Source organism: Rhinatrema bivittatum, chromosome 4 (assembly GCF_901001135.1).
Source record: "Rhinatrema bivittatum chromosome 4, aRhiBiv1.1, whole genome shotgun sequence".
In the NCBI taxonomy this organism is placed as follows: Eukaryota; Metazoa; Chordata; class Amphibia; order Gymnophiona; family Rhinatrematidae; genus Rhinatrema; species Rhinatrema bivittatum.
The window spans coordinates 240,829,245-240,848,381 of NC_042618.1; the positions used below are offsets into that span (position 1 = coordinate 240,829,245).

The 19,137-nt window shown below is 47.5% G+C and overlaps 1 protein-coding gene across 2 annotated transcripts in view; it reads left to right on the forward strand.

The window, feature by feature from the left end:
* The window catches only part of TULP3 (TUB like protein 3), a 186,380-nt gene that overhangs the window by 137,806 nt on the left and 29,437 nt on the right, over nt 1-19,137 (forward strand). For both annotated transcript variants that reach the window (XM_029599970.1, XM_029599971.1), the window contains exons 8-9: nt 10,089-10,203; nt 14,423-14,521. In XM_029599970.1, the coding sequence (XP_029455830.1) occupies nt 10,089-10,203; nt 14,423-14,521 (214 nt within the window). The remainder of the gene's footprint in view (nt 1-10,088; nt 10,204-14,422; nt 14,522-19,137) is intronic.

The window sequence follows — 19,137 nt, forward strand, 5'->3', positions numbered from 1 at the left end:
CACCCGAAGGATGGCTTGGCTCTGTGCATAGGACCTTCATCCGGAGGTCAAGGAGAAGCTGGCAGGTCTGCCCTGCACGGAGGAGAATCTCTTCGGGGATAAGTTCAGGGACGCGGTGGCCCAGCTGAAGGACCAACATGAGACCCTTCAGCACCTTTCTGCCAGTACCTCTGACCCACTGTCCTCAGTTAGAAAATCCTCACAACAGGGCTCTAGGAAGTCCTAACGCCAGAGGAAATATTACCTCCTGCCTCGAGGGTACGCACGCCACACGTGGCTTCCCCGGGTCGCTCCAAGCAGCAGAGTGCCCCCAGGACTCAGCCAGCCCCCCAGCAGAGCCCCGCTACGGGGTTTTAACTGGGAGCGGGGGAGCATGAGCCAGACTGCTATACCCTCAGCACCCTGCCCTCCAGTTGGTGGCAGGCTGCATCTTTTTGTGGAACATTGGCCCCATGTTACCTCAGACCAGTGGGTTCTCTCTATTGTTTGCCAAGGATACAAGCTAAACTTCAGGGATGTCCCCACGGACTTTCCCCCATATCCGTCATGGGCCTCATCCGCTCATCAGGAAATACTTTCAACAGAGCTCTCCGCCCTTCTAATGACATAAGAACATAAGAAAATGCCATACTGGGTCAGACCAAGGGTCCATCAAGCCCAGCATCCTGTTTCCAACAGTGGCCAATCCAGGCCATAAGAACCTGGCAAGTACCCAAAAACGAAGTCTATTCTATGTTACCGTTGCTAGTAATAGCAGTGACTATTTTCTAAGTCAACTTAATTAATAGCAGGTAATGGACTTCTCCTCCAAGAACTTATCCAATCCTTTTTTAAACACAGCTATACTAACTGCACTAACCACATCCTCTGGCAACAAATTCCAGAGTTTAATTGTGCGTTGAGTAAAAAAGAACTTTCTCCGATTAGTTTTAAATGTGCCCCATGCTAACTTCATGGAGTGCCCCCTAGTCTTTCTACTATCCGAAAGAGTAAATAACTGATTCACATTTACACATTTACATGACTGGAGCCATTGAGCTTTTCCGGTGTTTCTACTCTCGGTATTTCCTGATACCGAAGAGAACAGGGGGCCTCTGTCCTATTGCTGACCTTAGAGCCTTGAACAAGTTTCTTCAAAGAGAAAAGTTCAAGGTAGTCTCTTTAGGCACCCTGCCCTACTCCTGCGAAAAGGAGACTGGCTGTGCTCCCTCGACTTAAGACACCTACATCGATATCTTCCCTGGTCACAGGAAGTATCTCCAATTTGTTATGGGCAGGGAATACTTCCAGTACAGAGTGTTGCCATTCAGCCTTGCATCAGTCCTTCATGATTTCACCAAGTGCCTGGCGGTGGTGGGGGTGCACCTCCACCGTCAAGGAGGGCACGTGTTCCCCTACCTCGATGACTGGCTGGTCAAGAGTGCCACTCAGGAGGGTGCACTACACTTGCGCCAAACACGCTTATGGCACTTCTCCACGTTCACAACAATACTATACTTAGATTTTGTAGAAAGTATAATTTTTTATTGAGTAATATAAGTATTCTTGGGAGCTACTGGCTGCCAGTTCTCTGACAAACTGACCAACTAGTATCTCATCTGTATACATGAACTGATCCTTCTTATATAGGTAAAATACAATACAGTACTAGGTCAGAAATTCTTAAGCTGCGTAACCACCTGAATATTATTTACATAGGTTGCCATGTCAACAGCATGATAAAGTATCCCTACATTACCCTGACCAGTTCTCCAAGTTGGGGCCCATTTACCATCACTCTTTAGATAATCCTTTGTTCTGTTAAAATCTTGCTGCTCAGGGAAATCTTCATATCTTAGGCTGTGTTTTCAGATGTCCCTGTAATCGACATTCTAGCCTGAGGTTCTGTTCTTGTGACCCTATAATTAGGCATCACAAATTGTCGCCAGCTTCAAATGTTGTCCAGATGTCCTTGGAATTCCTCCAGGTCAGGCTCAGAAGGGCATTTAAAGCTAACATAGCCAGAAAGGCTAAGATAGTAGAGGATTCTGAGTCAGTTGCCGTCTCCATGTTGATCTCAAGCTCAGGCACATATATCAGCCCACATCGAGATCTTCATTGGTCACAGGAAGTATCTCCGATTTTTTATGGGCAGGGAATACTTCCAGTACAGAGTGTTGCCATTCAGCCTTGCATCAGTCCCTCATGTTTTCACCAAGTGCCTGGCGATGGTGGGGGCACACCTCTGCCATCAGGGTGGGCACGTGTTCCCCTACCTCGATGACTGGCTGGTCAAGATTGCCACTCAGGAGGGTGCACTACGCACACTCAATCTGACCATTGTGGTGCTGCAGTCTCTGGGGTTTGTTATCAATTACCCCAAGTCTCATTTCATCCCAACGCCACACCTGGGATTCATCAGGGCCAAACTGGATAAGTGCAAGCCAAAGCATTCCTGCCCTACGATCGAGTACTCGTCCTATTGTCCCTTGCGAGTTTGATCCGCTGACACTGGCAGATTTTGGCTCGCCTTCTGCTGCATTTTCTGGGTCACATGGCAGCATCTGTCCATGTTACCCCCTTGGCCCATCTGCGCATGCGCAGAGTGCAGTGGGCATTGCGGTCTCAGAGGACACAGGTGACCCAGGACCTTGATGCATTTCGCCACCTCTACATGTCTCCCTGTCCTGGTAGAAGGACCTGTCCAATCTGGAGCAAGGGGTCCTGTTTCAAGTTCCCCCGCCCCAGGTCATACTGACCACCAATGCATCCACCTTGGGTTGGAGGGCACATGTGGACAGCTTCTGTACCCAAGGTCACTGGTCAGTTCAAGAATCTCAATGCCAGATCAACTTCCTGGAGCTTCAGGCAATCCGCTGCACTCTTTGGGCATTTTGGGATCGCTTGTCCCACAAAGCGATCCTGATCCAGACAGACAATTAGGTGTCGATGTGGTGCATAAACAAACAGGGGGCCACTGGTTTGTTCCTCCTCTGTCAAGAGGCGGTGCAGAAATGGGCCTGGGCTCTGTCACAAGGCATGCTCCTATGAGCAGTGTACCTAGCAGGGACAGAGAATGTGGTTGCGGACTGCCTGAGTCGAGTGTTCCAGCTGCACGAGTGGGCACTGGATTAATCAGTAGCGGACCGGATCTTCCACCTGTGGTGAACCCCGGACATGGACCTCTTTGCTTCCCCTTGCAACAGCAAAGTGAGTCACTTCTGCTTCCTGTTCAGAGCAGATGGACTACCAGCCTCAGACGCCTTCACCCGCCATTGGGGCAAGGGTCTTCTGCATGCGTACCCTCCACTTCCGCTAGTAATAAAGACTCTCTTGAAGCTCCAGCAGGACAAAGGAACCATGATCCTGGTGGCTTCCTATTGACCAAGACAGGTCTGGTATCAGTCAGAGATCCGATCAGTCTGAGGACCTCCCCAGGCTGCGCCATCCAAACCTCAGGTCGTTAGCTTTGACGGCATGAATGTTGAGAGTCCAGTCCTGCAGTCCCTTGACCTCTCTGATGATGTCTAGTCCTGCAGTCCCTTGACCTCTCTGATGAAGTGCTGGTTGTTTCTAGGAAGCCTTCCACCAGGAAGTCTTGCAGACTGAAGTGGAAGATGTTCTCCATCTAGTGTGAGGGTCGTGGCTTGGATCCATTTGCCTGTCTCATTCCGAAGCTGCTGTACTATTTGTGGCACCTCTCAGAGGCTGGGTTAAAAACCAACTCAGTCAGGGTAGACCTGAGTGCCATCAGTGCTTACCATCAGAGTGTTGCTGGTATGTCAATCTCTGTGCAGCCCTTAGAAGGGCAATTTATGTGGGGTCTGCTTCAGCTGAAGCCTCCCCTCTGGCCTGGGGACCTCAATGTGGTAATGGTGCAGCTCATGCAAGATCCTTTTGAGCCTCTGCGCTCCTGTGATCTGAAGTTCCTCACCAGGAAGGTTCTCTTCCTAGTGGTGGTCACATCGGCACGCAGGGTCAGTGAGCTTTAGGCTTTGGTCACTTCAGGCTTTTGCCTAAGGCGGTCACTGATTTTCATTTCAATCAGTCAATCATTCTGCCCACTTTCTTTCCGAGGCCTCATTCACACAAGGGCGAATGGGCACTGCACAATTTGGATTGCAAAAGAGCCTTACCTTTCTACCTAGAATACACAACAGCCCACAGGTAGTCCACACAACTCTTCAAATCTTTCAACAAGAATAGATTGGGAATTGCGGTAAGCAAGCAAACTCTGTCCAACTGACTGGCAGATTGTATCTTTCTGCTATGCGCAAGCGGGCCTTCAGCTTGGAGGCCATGTCAAGGATCATTCTGTGAGGGCTATGGCAGCATCGGTAGCTCACTTGCAGGTGGCTCCCGTTGCCAAAATCTGCAGCGCTGCCACATGGAGTTCCTTACACATGTTCGCTGCCCACTACTGCTTGGACAAGGATGGTCGGCACGACAGTAGCTTCAGCCAATATGTCCTTCACAATCTCTTCCAGCCTTAAACCCAACTCTCCCTACCTAGGGCCCATTGTTAGGGTTCAGGCTGCCTCCCTCTGTTACCAACAGCACCGTAGTTTCTTGTGCCCTTTGGCACCCAGTTAGGAGCTATTGTTCATTCTTGTATCCAGGAGCAGCCTGTTGCTTGGTATTCACCGACATGTGAGGACTACCATCCTGCTGTCCAAGGAGAAATCAGAGTTGCTTACCTGTAACAAGTGGTCTCCTAGGATAGCAGGATGTTAGGCTTCAGGAAACTCGTCCACCACCCCGTGGAGTTGGGTTCTCCTGCGTTTTGTTGTTTTATTTTTTTCCTCATGAATCCTATGATCCAAGACTGAAAGGGGGACCCCGTGTGGATGTGCGGATAATGGCATGTTTTCCGTGCTGGGCTCCATCTGATGATGTCACCCACATGTGAGGACTAACATCCTGTTGACCTAGGAGAACACCTTTTACAGGTAAGCAACTCTGCTATCCACAGTCAATGATACACCATCTGATCAGCAAGAAAGTCCTAAAAGTACAGTGCTGAATCAGGGGGTTTTCTGTGCACTGTAATTGCTTGTTTTGCCTTAGGCCTTATGTTTTCTCCCCAAAGACAACTCATTTCTGGTAGTCAGCCTACAGTTGATGTTTGACCTCTGCACTGTAGTTCAAACAGAGGCTTGGGATGCTGGCTTGACTCAGAATGAGGCTCAGACAGCATGCATCTCTGTCCTTGAGGAATCTGAATGACTGTAACATCCTACAGTGCCATTGGCCAGAAAACTATTACTTGTCAGAAGGCCATTGATCAGAGAGCCAATGTTCATACTTTAAACCCTGATTGACCCTTCAGATATAAAACTAGCCCTGAAACCACTAGAATTCTCTAGTTTCAGCTGGGAGAATAGACTGACAAGATGTGTGGCACACCCCTGTTCAGCTCATCTAGACAGTCTTTTTCTTGACCCTCCCAGGCACTAGATAAGTATTGTAGAAAGTGTTGAACTAGCTTTTACTGTTTTAATCTTTGTTGTTTTACTTGTACCTGTTTGCAAATTTAATCTTTTTCCATTCACTGTTTCTATTTTTTGTTAATAAACTTACTAATTTGTTAGCTTTGCCTATCTTGGACTGCTTAATGATCCCAGTATTTTCAGTATTTTGTCTGTGGGTGCATTTCTATAAACTGTGTGACCCTTGCAGGGCCGCCATCAGGAATTTTGAGGCCCCATACAGCAAGCAGACAGCGACGGCCCGCGCGCTTTGCCGGCGCATACTGTCTGACGCGGCGGTGACGTCACAGCCGCGTCAGACAGTGAACGCTGGCAGGACAGAGCGCGCGGACGAGTCTCTGTCTGCGGTGCTCTGTAAATCAATGCTATGCGTGTCTAAAAGACACGCATAGCATTGATTCTCTCCCTTCTCTGGGGCCCGCACCCAGGGCCGGCTCCAGGTTTCAGTAGGCCCCTGGGCGACAGACTGTCGGAGAGAGCCTTAGTGGGCCTCTTTGCCATGAACTAATACATCCCCCAAGCGCACCTGGCGGCTGCGGCGGGCCCCCATATGTGGCAGTAGATCCTGGGGCCCCATACTGCAGGCCCAAGAATACTGCCCTGATGGCGGCCCTGGACCCTTGTATTGTATATGGTTTCAGTGACCTAGAAACCAGTTGGTGGGTGGGCCTGTGCAGTGCTTGACAGGATCTTCTGGGGTTAACCCCAGAAAGCATGGACCCCTCTCCTTTTTCTTGGGTGGAATTTTTTTCAAGGACTGCAGTCCTTTCTTCAGGCACAGTCATTGGCCCTGGCCAATCTTAACAATTCAGGATCGCAGGTGCCCGCGTACCTGGTGCAGTGGGTAAACGTCGAAGTACATCAAGACCTGCTGCGGGTCATGCTGATAGGAACCCGGATGACATGGATGATGAAACCAAACCTTACTCCTTGGAGGATGGGGAAATTCCTCCGGAACTGGAGCCGTATAGAACTATGTTGCTTTTTTTTCATAGAGATGAGTTACCGTCTCAGATTTCCCAAAAATAGTGAAAACTATTCTAAAGATCAAAATCACAGAGCATATAGAAAGACATGGTTTAATGGAACACAGTCAGCATGGATTTACCCATCTGCTTCATTTTTTAAGGGATTAATAAACATACGGATAATGGTGAACCGGTAGATGTAGTGTATTTGGATTTACAGAAGGTGTTTGACAAAGTCCCTCATATGAGGCTTCTAAGAAAACTAAAAAGTCATGGGATAGGAGGCAATGTCCTTTTGTGGATTACAAACTGGTTAAAAGACAGGAAACAGAGAGTAGGATTAAATGGTCAATTTTCTCAGTGGAAAAGGATAAACATTGGAGTGCTCTGGAATTTATTGCCGGAGGATGTTGAAATGATTACAATCTGGTAAGTTGTTGGAACCGAGACAGCATGGATTCACCAGAGGAAGGTCCTGTCAAACAATCTGATTGATTTTTTTGATTGGGTGACTAGAGAATTGGATCGAGGAAGAGCACTCAATGTCATCTATTTGGATTTCAGCAAAGCTTTTGATACCATTCCACATAGGAGGTTTGTGAACAAAATGAGAAGCTTCAGAGTGAGCACCAAGATGATGGAGTGGTTTACAAACTGGTTGCCTGATAGGAGACAGCATGTAATGGTAAATGGAATCTACTCTGAAGAGAGAGCCGTTTTAAATGGAGTGCCACAGGGATCGGTTTTGGGACCGGTTCCATTCAATATCTTTGAGAGTGACATTGTGGAAGGGATAGAAGGTAAAGCTTGTCTAATTGTGGATGATACCAAGATCTGCAACAGAGTGGACACACCTGAAGGAGTAGAAAGAATGAAAAGTGATTTTCGAAAGCTTGAAGAGTGGTCGAAGATTTGGCAGCTGGGATTCAATGCCAAGAAGTGCAGAGTTATGCATCTGGGATGTGGTAATCCAAAAGAGGGTATGAGATTGGGGAGGAGGGGGGGAAAGGCTGATGTGCACGGACCAAGAGTGGGATCTTGGGGTGATAGTTTCTGGTGATCTGAAGATGGCAATGCAATGTGACAAGGCAATAGCTAAAGCCAGAAGAATGCCGGACTGCATAGAGAGAGGAATAACCAGTAAGAAAATCGAGGTGCTGATACCCTTGTACAGGTCCTTGGTGAGGCCTGACCTGGAGTATTGTGTTCAGTTCTGGAGCCCTTATCTCAAAAGGGATAGAGACAGGATGGAGACGGCCCAGAGAAGGGCTACTGTAAATCTGGTGGCACAGATTTACTCAGGAGGCTGTGGTATGCAGATTTGTGAAGGTTCCTGGTGGACCCTCCTATCCAATTACCAGTTCACAGGGATCTGCTATGGCAGTGACCTGTTCTTCACGAAGATCCGACTTGATTTTGTCTTATGGTATGGCCCTTGAGAGGGCTCGGATGCTGAAGCATTGATATTCCATTGCCGTGATTGCCACCTTGCTATGAGCGAGAAAGTTTTCCACTTCCTTAGCCTATGTGCGGGTTTGGCAAATGTTTGAGGCTTGGTGTGAGGATTGAGGGATTCTCCCTTGTTCGGTTAAGATCCCGCTCATTTGGGAATTTTTGCAGGATGGATTTAGAAAAGGGTTGGCTCTTAATTCATTGAAGGTACAGGTGGCGGCTCTTGCCTGTTTCCGAGGTCAGGTGAATGGTGGACCCTTGTTGGCTCATCCAGATGTGGCTCGTTTCTTAAAAGAGGTGAAGCATCTTCATCCTCCCCTGTAGTTGCCAGTACCCTTGTGCTGTCTTAATCTGGATTAGGAGTTCCTAGCGGGTCCCACCTTTTTCTGCTGCATAGCCTGTCCTTGAGGTTACTTTTGTTGAAAACGGTGTTTCTTGAGGCGATTTGTTCTGCACTTAGAGTGTCCGAACTGTAGGCATTATCCAGCCACTTGCCCACCCCATCCTGTTTGCCTTGGCCAATCGATATTGTGATTTCCTACCCGTGCATCAAACGAGGAGTAAGAAACGGGTAGCATTCACTTCCACAGCACAGGAGGAGAAGGAAGAGGATGCTGCTGCTCCAGGAGCTCAAGTTAGTCTGCTGTTGCTAGTGTGTTTTGAAAGGGGGGGAGAGAGAATGAATGAGTATGTCTGTGAGAGTGAGTGAGTGAGTGTGTATTTGTGTAGGAAGAAGAGATCTGAGAGTGTATGTAGGTGAGTAGGAGGGAGCTGAGTGCAAGTGAGCATGGGTATAAAAGTGAGTGGGCATGTGTGTATGGAAGAGGGAGAGATGTGAGTGTGAGGATGGCAGAAGTAAAGGTGTAAATGGACATGTGAGAGAATGAACAGAGAAAGTAAGTGTGAACATGTAAGAGTGTTTATGAGAGCAAACTTGTCAGCATCCGGTCCCACTGTGCAGTTGCCACCCCCCCAGGGTGACTGGAAGTCAAAAATTCCCAGGTATGGACATTCCAATTAGTCCATCAGTTTGCCCAGTCAGTCTCGAGGTCATCCAGACTTGTTCTTCATGCTGCACGCCCCCCAGCTGACCCAAACCCCTCACCCTGTCATATAAGCCATAAAATGCTAGACCTGCAGACTTGCTCCTCAAAAGGAGCAGCAGTAAATTTACACAGCTAACAAGCTGCTGGGTACTGCGGCTCTCAGTTTTAAAACACAAAGTTACATGCAGAACTGTTGGCCCCGCCCAGAAAACCCATGCTCATTCTTGCCATTAATGAGAAATATTGTTGCTGCAGGCAAATAAAAAATCGTACTTGGTTTTAGAATGGCAATGGTGATTCTTGAATCAGTAATATCTGGTTTTAGCTCTTGGGCAGACTGATGGATTATTTGGGTCTTTATCTACCATCATTTATTATGATTGTCTTCCTGTAAGCCATCAGTCACGGTTTAAAATGATGGTACTTGTGCATAGATTTGCTTCATTTGGAGTACAAATGTATGGTGGCAACTAAGTTACGATGATATGTGCCAAAGAGGTCCTTAAAGTCTGAAGACACTGAGTTGCTTATGTTAACCCCTCATCATGATTATCGATCACAGTTAATCAGGAAAAGTGGGTTTTTTTCTCGGTAACTTTTATGTAGAATACTCTTCCTGTAGATTTGAGAAAAGAGTGTGACAAAAATTTTTAGAAAACAATTGAAAACTTTGTCAGAATGTGGTTTATGATAAAGTATTTGATTTACTTATGTTATTATATTTTATGAATATTAAATTGTAACCTGCCATGGACTATTGTATCGGAAGTGGCAAGATTAACTATGTTCATTGTAAACCGCTAACTTGAAGCGAAGGTTACTGTTCATTGTAAACCGGGGTGATATGTATATTATACAGGAACCTCCGGTATATAAATCCTGAAATAAATAAATAAATAAATAAAGATATAAATCTTATAAAGAAATAAATAAATGTTACTGTGATGAGCAGCCAGAGCACGGTCCAGAAAGCCTTTCCATGTTGCATATTTATTTCTCAAGCATTAGTACATTTTGGGACTCTGAAATGCCTAAGTTTGGCATACACAATGTATTTTTGGAGAGGAACTTGCATTCTTAATAGACCTAGGTTTCTAGGCATTAAAGGAACAGAGGAAGCTTTATCCTGTCTCTGTTTTTTCTCCTGATCCCAGGTCCAACCTTATGGGAACCAAGTTCACAGTGTATGACAGCGGGGTAAGCCCAACCAAGGCACAGGGACTGCTGGAAAATTCCAGTCCCCGACAAGAACTTGCAGCCATTTGTTATGTAAGTGACATTTTCAGCTTTTGAATTACTCCAGGCTTCTTTATAGTCCCAGTACATCTTCTTTTCAGTTCTTGCTACCACAATAAGTCAAGCAGATTAAACTGCAAAAAATAAAAGCAAAACTTTTAGAATGACCCTGGCTGTTCAGATGAGACAAGGGAGTGTTATGTAAAGGAATATAATTGTTATAGTTAAAGTTGAGTTTATAAAAAATAATCCATTTGAATAATCACACATGAATCACATGCCTGGATCACAGGCCACCTTAGAAGAGCTTTGATGCAGAGACCCGACACCAATGCCTCGGGCTATTTCCCCCTCCCCCCCCCCGGATGTCACCATGACTGAAAGCAATTGCACATACCAAACTGAGTGGATGAAGAAGGCTGCAGCTTTATTGTTATTAACAAAATATTAATCAACACTAGTGCGAGCCAAATACACTCCCGGCACCAAACCGGTGCCTCCGGGAAATACATTCCCAGCACCAAACCGGTGCCCCCTGGGGCTGCCAGCCATGTTTCCTAGCAAGGCAGTCCCTTATGCCCTGCCCCCCGCCGTGATTTCTAAGCAAGGGGGCCCCACCCGGGTCGATAAAGTCGCCCCACCGGCTTGTGCATCCACTACTGGCATGAGCTAGTACACTTGCCTCATGCCCCACCATAAAGCTGTGTCGTCCTTCAAGAGAAAAATTTTTCCAGGGCCTCTTGAATGTTGTTATTGAAAAGGTCATATCCAATCTCCGAGAGGTGTACTTGGTCTTGCCGGTATAGGCCGTCACATGTCTCGTCAGTCCATTCGTGCTTTATCTGTGCACCTCCGAGCTTACAAGCCGGCCGACTTGTCTGTTGATCTTCCTGCAGCCCTGTTTCCGTAGTCTGCTTTCATTCCATTTTGAAAGGTGGATAATGTCTGACCACATGAGGCATGTCTTGGGAAACACCGATGCTAGTTCGCTCAAATTCGCAAACTGCACCACCATCATGCACCTATCATGCACATAGAATGCCATGTTTACCAAAAGCATCTGGGCACCATCAGGTGCCAATGTTTGCTGACACACACCATGATTGCCTTTGAGCATCCTGGTTGCTATCACGTCCTATGGATGCCGTTGAGTGTCATGGTTGCCATTGCATGCCAGGCACGTCGATGGGTGCCGAAAGCACCTTCCATGTCATTGAGTGCCACAGGTGTCCTCTCCATCAGGCATGTGGGTGTCGCAGAATGCCAGCAAGTGTCGGGAACACCATGGATGCACCACTATCAAAGGGTGCCTCCAAGCGACATAAGACGAGACAGTCTGCACCATTGACCTCATTTATGCACAGTGAGCACCGCTCCTGTCATAGTGCATCATCAGGACAGTGGAGTGCTGGCAGCGGGGTTGCCATTGGCGAGGGTCATCTATGTCTCTGTTTGCCAGGCACACCGCCATGGCACTACCATCACTGTGCTGGGGTGCTGTGAATAGCGGCACTACCACATCATCACATGTTCACCGAGATTCCTACCCATTGCATGTGATAAGTACGACACGACGTCCCAGGTATCGTGCACCATCATTGTGCATACCAAGATATCTCGCATGCTGGACTGCCTGTGGCAGGTGTGTCATGGCAGTAGCTCTTGATCACTAGCAGGAGCCATCAGTAGGTGGCGTCAGGGGTGCATTTTAGTGCCTTTATGTGTCTGGTACCAGGGCGTGTTATTGGACACCAGTGGTGATATCTCACATGTGGCCAACCGCCTATGCCTGGCTGCCATGTTAGCCCTAGTGTCTCCATAGGCAGCCAGGAGCAACTGTTCCGGTTGCCATGAAGACCTTATAGGTCAACAGTTGTGCCCCACTTTCTTCTGGAGAGTGAAAGGGTTTCCGGAATTGAACTGATCTGGTCGAACAGTGCGCTCTCCCCCTGCCTCAAGGGTGAGAGGTCTGACTTTTGGCTTTTGAGAGATGCCTTCAGTAGGTTCCTGCTTGATGCTTTGTTTTCTGCTCAGAGAATGGTCTGTTTTTCACATCCCATCCTCCAGGTTGGCTTAGCCTCTGAGTGGCAGCCACCTCTCTTTTCGCACAGTTTCTAAAAACCACACACTGGGAGCACTCTCTTCCCCGTTGCACTATTGCACAGTGGGGTTGCCTTGTGGAAAGTGATGTGCTACCCAGATTGGGAATCCAAGGTAGGGTCGGGGATTCCCTCTCCTGGAAATCTGCTCCCTAGTAGCAGATGAGGATTCCTTTCTTGAGGGTGGCGTGGATACCTGCTGAGCACAATGTGCTGTTTCACTTTGTGCCATTCCTATTCATCGATGTCGAGTTGGGTAGAACGCTACTTCTGAAACTCTCTCTATTTATTCACTGGCATGTTTGCCTTCCAACAGCTCACATTATCTAGGGCGACTTGGGTTGGGGATGGAGGATCATGGGAAAGTGGTTTCCTACCCATATTACAGTCACTTATGGGTTCTTTTCTCCTCTTTCAGAGGTGACCCTGTCGGTAGACGCGTTCGTTGGCAGACAAGGCAGTCTGTATCCATGCAGATAGTTCCGCTGGTGTGCTACGACATTATCAGGTGGAACAACGGGTTATCTTGAGCCATAGGTTTGATATCTAGATTCAGTTGGTGGGCAGTCAGCTTTGTGGATCAGATTGTTCCTTCTCTGGTACCCTTAGGGTTCCCAGATCAGTGAAGAAGTCCTCTTCCACAGGGGATGCCTCTTGCAGCATTCCTGTTTTTGTTCTCAGCAGAGAAGTTTATGAACTTCTTCTTCAGGTTGTTCTCATCCTGCTGAAGTCTAGGACTCTCTCAGTAACTTTATTGAGGGGAGATGGGTTGTACCTGCCTGAGCGGCAACTCCCTGCTGGTATTGGCAGGGGGGTCGTATGGTTGGAAAGTCTCCCATCTGTATTTACTGTAGCCTAAAGGTTGTCTCCTTTGTCCAGCAGCCCAGGGGTCTGCCAGGAAATTCCAGTACCGCTTCTGATTTTCAGTCAGACAGTCCAGGAGGAAGCCACGGGGAGCATGAGAGTGGTTGTCACATATGCCTTCACTGAAGGGTATGTGATCCTTTCTCTGCTTTGGCCAGTTCACTGGCCGAGGTGCCTTTCACCTGGCTTCCCCTGATGGTGAAATACATCATTCAGCTGATTTTTGACAGTGGCTCGCTGCCCTGCTCAGCATCTTGGCATGGGGCTCCCTGGGGAAAAGTAGCCCTTTATGCCTCAGCACTCAGGATTTTTATCCCATCTGACCTTGGAGGTCAGATCTTCTACTTGTCTGCTGCAGACCTGGATACTTTTTGCCACCACTGTTTCTTTTGAACATACTTTGAATGTCACTCTGCACACCCAATCCATCTTGTTACTCGGTTTATAATAAAACTGCAGTTTTTTTTCTGATGATCTCTCCAACCCCAGCTGATTTTCAGTTGTCTTGTGACAAAAAAAAAAACAAAAAAACTTTGCGGACCTGATCCAAGTACTTTTTTCTCTTGTACTTGAAAATATATGCCTTTGCCTGAACCCTCTAGGTCCTAGGCCTACTGGTGCTAGTCAGAGTTCACTGTTAGGAAGCTCTTGATTGTGTTCATTTTTGTGCAACTTAGTGGGCTTCTCACCTCAAACACGCCTTAAGCCCCGCCTTCAGATGTCTTGCTGCGTATCTCTGTCATTCATTCTCTTTGTGGTAAAAACCTAACTCTTTTCCCTCCTAGAGCCCTTATAGGTTGGCTGCCTCACGAAAAAGGGGGGGAAATGGTGCTTCCACACCGAAGGGTTTCCTCCATTTTTCTTGCTTTTCAGCAGCCTCTAACTTGGGAATCACCCAAGTGTGAGGACTGCCATCCTGCTTGTCCTTGGAGAAAGCAGAGTTGCTTACTTGCAACAGTGTTCTCCGAGGACAGCAGGATGTCAGTCCTCACGAAACCCACCCACTTCCCCTGGGAATTGGTTTTTCCATGCAGTTGCTATATCATGGACTGAGGGATTCTGCCTGAGAGACAGGAGGGGGGCTACAGCTATGCATGCTCAATAGAGCATGCTGAAAGCTCTAGAATCTTTGAGATCAAATTTCTGTGCTGGGCTCCATTGGATGATGTCACCTATGTTTGAAGACTGACATCCTGCTGTCCCCGGAGAACACCTGTTATAGGTAAGCAATTCTGCTTTCTCTTTAAAGAGCAACTTTCCTAATGAACCTTTGTCTCCCTGTCTTCCAGGAGACCAATGTTCTTGGTTTCAAGGGACCCAGAAAAATGACAGTGATCATTCCAGGGATGAATTTGAACCATGAGCGAACTCCATTCAGCCCTCAAAATGTAAGTTCTAAACACTGACAGGTAGATTTTAAAAGCGTTGCTCATGCAAAAATGGCCCCATACCATGCATTTGTGGGCCGTGCGCGAGCAATGCGAATTTTAAGAAGCCGGGAAGTATGCGCATACATACCTGTGCGCGCATCAAAAATAAGGAGGCAGAAAAGGGATGGGACCATGTTACCTGTGTAACTTTACTACTGGTCCTGATGAGGCGTAAGTCTGCAGATTTTGGCCAGAGGGATCCTGAACACTGGGGGAGGTGGGGGAGGGAGAGAGAGAGATAATCTAACACTCTATATATCTCCCACTGTAAGAGGGGCACTTTCAACGAAGGGTGGGTTTTGGGGGCGGTGTTACATTGGTCTGGCCCCCCCCAGAATAACCCAACCCTGAGTTGAAAGTGCCTCTCTTACAGTGGGAGATATGTAGAGTGTCAGATTTTCTCTCTCTCTCTCCCCTCTTCCACCTCCCATATCTCTTGCACGCATGATAAAAAATTGAGCATATTTTTGCTCGCTTGCTCAATATGCACATTTATGGGCGCATGAGCACTCCTTTTAAAGTCTACCTGTGTTTTTCAGATCTTAGTCTGATGGCTAGCTCTAGGTGTGGAGTAAAGGAGTAGCTTAGTGGTTAGAGCAGCAGGCTGAAAACCAGAGAAGTCAGGGTTCAAATCCCACAAACACTCCTTGTGATCATGGGCAAATCACTTCATAATTTAACACAAACCAATACCATATCTGCCTAAGGTCAGTTATTATTGTAATATGTTTTTACAGTCCTTGGAAATCTTCACACCTCACTAATGCTCATCTGTGAAACAGAGATTTGATGTTTGGTCCTGGGTTCAGCTGTGAGACAAAATAATAAGAGACCTGTTCATTTACTAGAGTCTATCAGCTACATCCTCCTGATAGGAGGGCAGAGTTACATTCAACAAAGTACATATATCTATAGTCCACCTGCAAAGTGTGTATCTTGCTAATCAGGCCCAGATTTAGGAATAGGCAATAAAGGGAGCTACCTAGGGTGGCAGGTTTTGAAAATGCCAAATACATGGTCCAAGGAGGAGTCTGATGCTGCTTCCTTTAGAGCTGTGCACTGACTCAGCTTCTAAGGTACACCACCATGGCATTCTGGCTACGAGCACCAAAATCTTAAATCTCTCCCTTTTGCCAATAAGGCTCATGGTTATGTTTGTTCATTGGCAGAGCTAACTATGCCTTCTAATGAACAATTACTTTGTTCTTAGAAAAACCCTCTCAGAGGGATGCAACATTTTTCTTCTGCCATTGTCTAAAACTTCTTTGTACTTGTGAAGCATGGATGAATACATCTCAGAAATGACCTTTGAACTATTGATCAGGCTTGGGCCTACTTATGCTAATGGGTCTTGATGCACTACTTTGTGAGACTTGACATAAATGGCACACTATACCATTTTATAGCATGAGAACAAGAAGAATGGATTTGTGTTTTTAAAAAGTTGCCTCATTTTTCCCACTAGAGCTTACCCTTTCTACTGTAAAACTTGCTTAAAGAAATGGAGAAACTCACGGCAAATAAATATCGATAGGCTTGTTCAGTCTGCCCATTTTATTTATAAAAAATTAAATAAAATGTATATTTTTTAAATATATCAAAATCTTTTCTCCTCTGCCTAACAGACCCAAAATCCAGTATTCTGTTTTTGAAAGGATCAGTAGTAAAGAAAGAATAGGGTTATGGAGGTACCTAAATTCCTATGAACTGCCCTGTTTTAGCTGTTTTGAGGCAAGCTTTTAGCAGTTTTCTATTTATATTTAAGACCCAGATAAAGCCATCATTAAACATCACATTGATGAGAGTCACGTGGGGCGATGTGCTAGGGCGGACACGTTCTCCCTTAGCTCCGGGTGCTACGCCTCTGCATCTACCGGCATCGACTAACGGCTAACAAGAATCTGTGTACCAGTGCGCTGCTGACCCCTTGTACATGTCGATTGTTCATTTTATGAACAAAACGTCGCCGGTAATGGCAGCTAGAGGGGGAAAAAAAGAAAAGGACAAGGACAAACAAAAGCCCGCAGACCCCAAGATGGCGCCGGGAGTCAGCGAACCGCGGCTTTCCGGGGGTTTACCCTTGACGGTAGAGGTTTTACAACAAACTTTGGAAGCCACATTAGACGCGAAACTGGCAGGGATTGCCCAGCAACTGCAAGAGGTAAAATCGGCGATATCAGATCTTACTCCGTGCATAGATCAGCTGGAAGGGAGGGTAGGAGACGCGGAAGATCGGGTGGCCAAAATGGAGGGCACGGTCCAGGCACACACTACAGCAGTGCAGCAGTGCCAAGAAAAGTTGGAAGATATGGAGAACCGGCTAAGGCGCGACAATCTTCGCTTTTTGGGGCTCCCAGAAGTATTAGATGAACAGGGGCTCGGGGATTTCCTGGAATCGTGGCTGCCGGGAGCGGTGGGCCTTGATGACCTTAAAGACAGTTTAAAAATCGAGAGAGCGCATCGCCTAGGGGCCCGTAGGCCGTCGGACACACGCCCTCGAGTAGCCATAGCCAAAATCTTGAATTCGGCAGTTAAGCAGCGTATCTGGATTGCTTATAGGAAATGCCAAGACGTTTTATATCAAGGACAGAAAATAAGGATTGCACAAGATTACTCAGTACTGGTATCACAGCAACGGAAGAAGTTCTCACCTGTCTGTTCGAAACTCTTCGAAGGCAAGATAAAGTTTGCGCTCCATTACCCGGCGATTCTTAAAATTTGGCGCGACGGGAAGCAGCACAGCTTTACAGACCCAGAAGCGGCGCAGAAGTTCTTGCAGGGGAATAACGGCTGAGCTTGCCATGTGTCTTTATGCGGAGAACCCCCTACGCTGAGATACTGCACTGTGGCCTGGACGGAGCCCGTCCGTTTCCAGGCACAGGTCAGGAATTGTTGACTTTCTGCTGCAAAAACTTGGCAGTGTTATTCCGTTCCGTTGGATGTTATTGGTTTTTTCTTTGTTCCTTTTTCTTTCCGCACTCCCGAGGGAGCAGTTAGGACAGTACACTTTATTCATAGCTACGGACCCATACGGGGAGGAAGGCGGACTGGAGAGCCATGTACTTGCGGCCTAATATTGTGTGCCGGCCTGTTGGCGGAGGGGAACCCCCCCTGAAGTAGTAGGGGGCTCTTTCTGTCCGGTAGCGCCGGTGCACAGGAGAGGCAGTGCAGCGAGATCAGGCACACACCTGGTGACTATACTTTTCGGACTCTCTACCTGTATTACTATGGCAAGATTTTTCTATTCTTCTATCCATGGCAGAATGTGAAACCACAGACTTTGGATTCTTGTGCTTGGCGGAGGCGGAGCACCCGAACGCTCTGAGAGCGTACACTCTTCAGACTATCCAGGTTTAGGGCGGGGGTAGCCTATACACCCCCTGACCCAGAGTTGGGTAGCGGGGACTGGAGGAGGGAGGGGATGTGGGAGAGAGACTGGGGGGGCGGGGGGGGGGGAGATACATGGGGGGGGTGGGGCGGGGGGGGGGGAGGGAGGGGATTGGGGGGAAGTCGGGGACCGGGTGGACAATACTGGCATAATTACTGTTTCCTGTGACTTGTTCGGACATGCACGGTACGTCGAGCTTTGGGCGCCTAGCTTGTATTTGTGGGGACCTGGGCCCGGAAGGTGCGGGGAGGGAGGGTTAGGCTGGGAGCCCTTCCCCCAGAAACTGTGGAATCTTTTGTGCTGCAGTTTAGAACTTACATGTTTTAACAAATGTTAAATCTAGTGTCATGGAATGTTAATGGGTTGGGTACCCCTGTAAAAAGAAGCAAAGTACTAACACGTCTTAGGAGGCTCCATGCTGATATCGTGTGTCTCCAAGAGACCCACCTCACAGCGCTAGAGAGCAGCAAACTTAGACGAGAATGGGTCGGCAGATGTGAATATGCAGCAGCGTGCAACCGTAAAGGGGGTGTGGCAATCTTGATCAATAAAGCAGTGCCCCTGCAGGTGACGCACACACTCTCCGACCCGGAAGGCCGTTATATTATTTTAGTGGGTGAATGGGACGGTCAAGTGGTCACCATCTGTTCGATCTATGCCCCCAACACTTACACACACAAATTTTTTGTAGATTTTTGTAATTTGCTTCAACTCCATGCAAAAGGTACTTTGTATGTAGCGGGAGACTTCAATACTGTACATGATCCCTTAATAGATAAAAGCACATCCACGCCAGACCCCCCGGGGCAAAGGCGGAGAGGAGTAGCCTACCTCTGTCACCAACTTGATCTACTCGATGTGTGGCGGACGCTACACCCCACAGAGCGTGATTATACCCACATATCTCGAGCCCACGGCACGCACTCGCGAATTGATTATATCCTTATCTCCCAGAGTGCCTTTTTTGCAGTAAGGAAAGCCGTTATAGAAGCGCACTCTATCTCAGACCACACTCCTATATCGGTGGAGCTGCATTCACAATCTTCCGCCCATCGAGCACGGATCTGGCGCTTCCCTGTTTTTTTAAAGGATGACAGGCGATTCCAGCAGTTCCTCAGGGACAAATGGAAAGATTATGCCCTCTATAATAGCCTGCACGCGGAAGCCCCACATTTATATTGGGAGG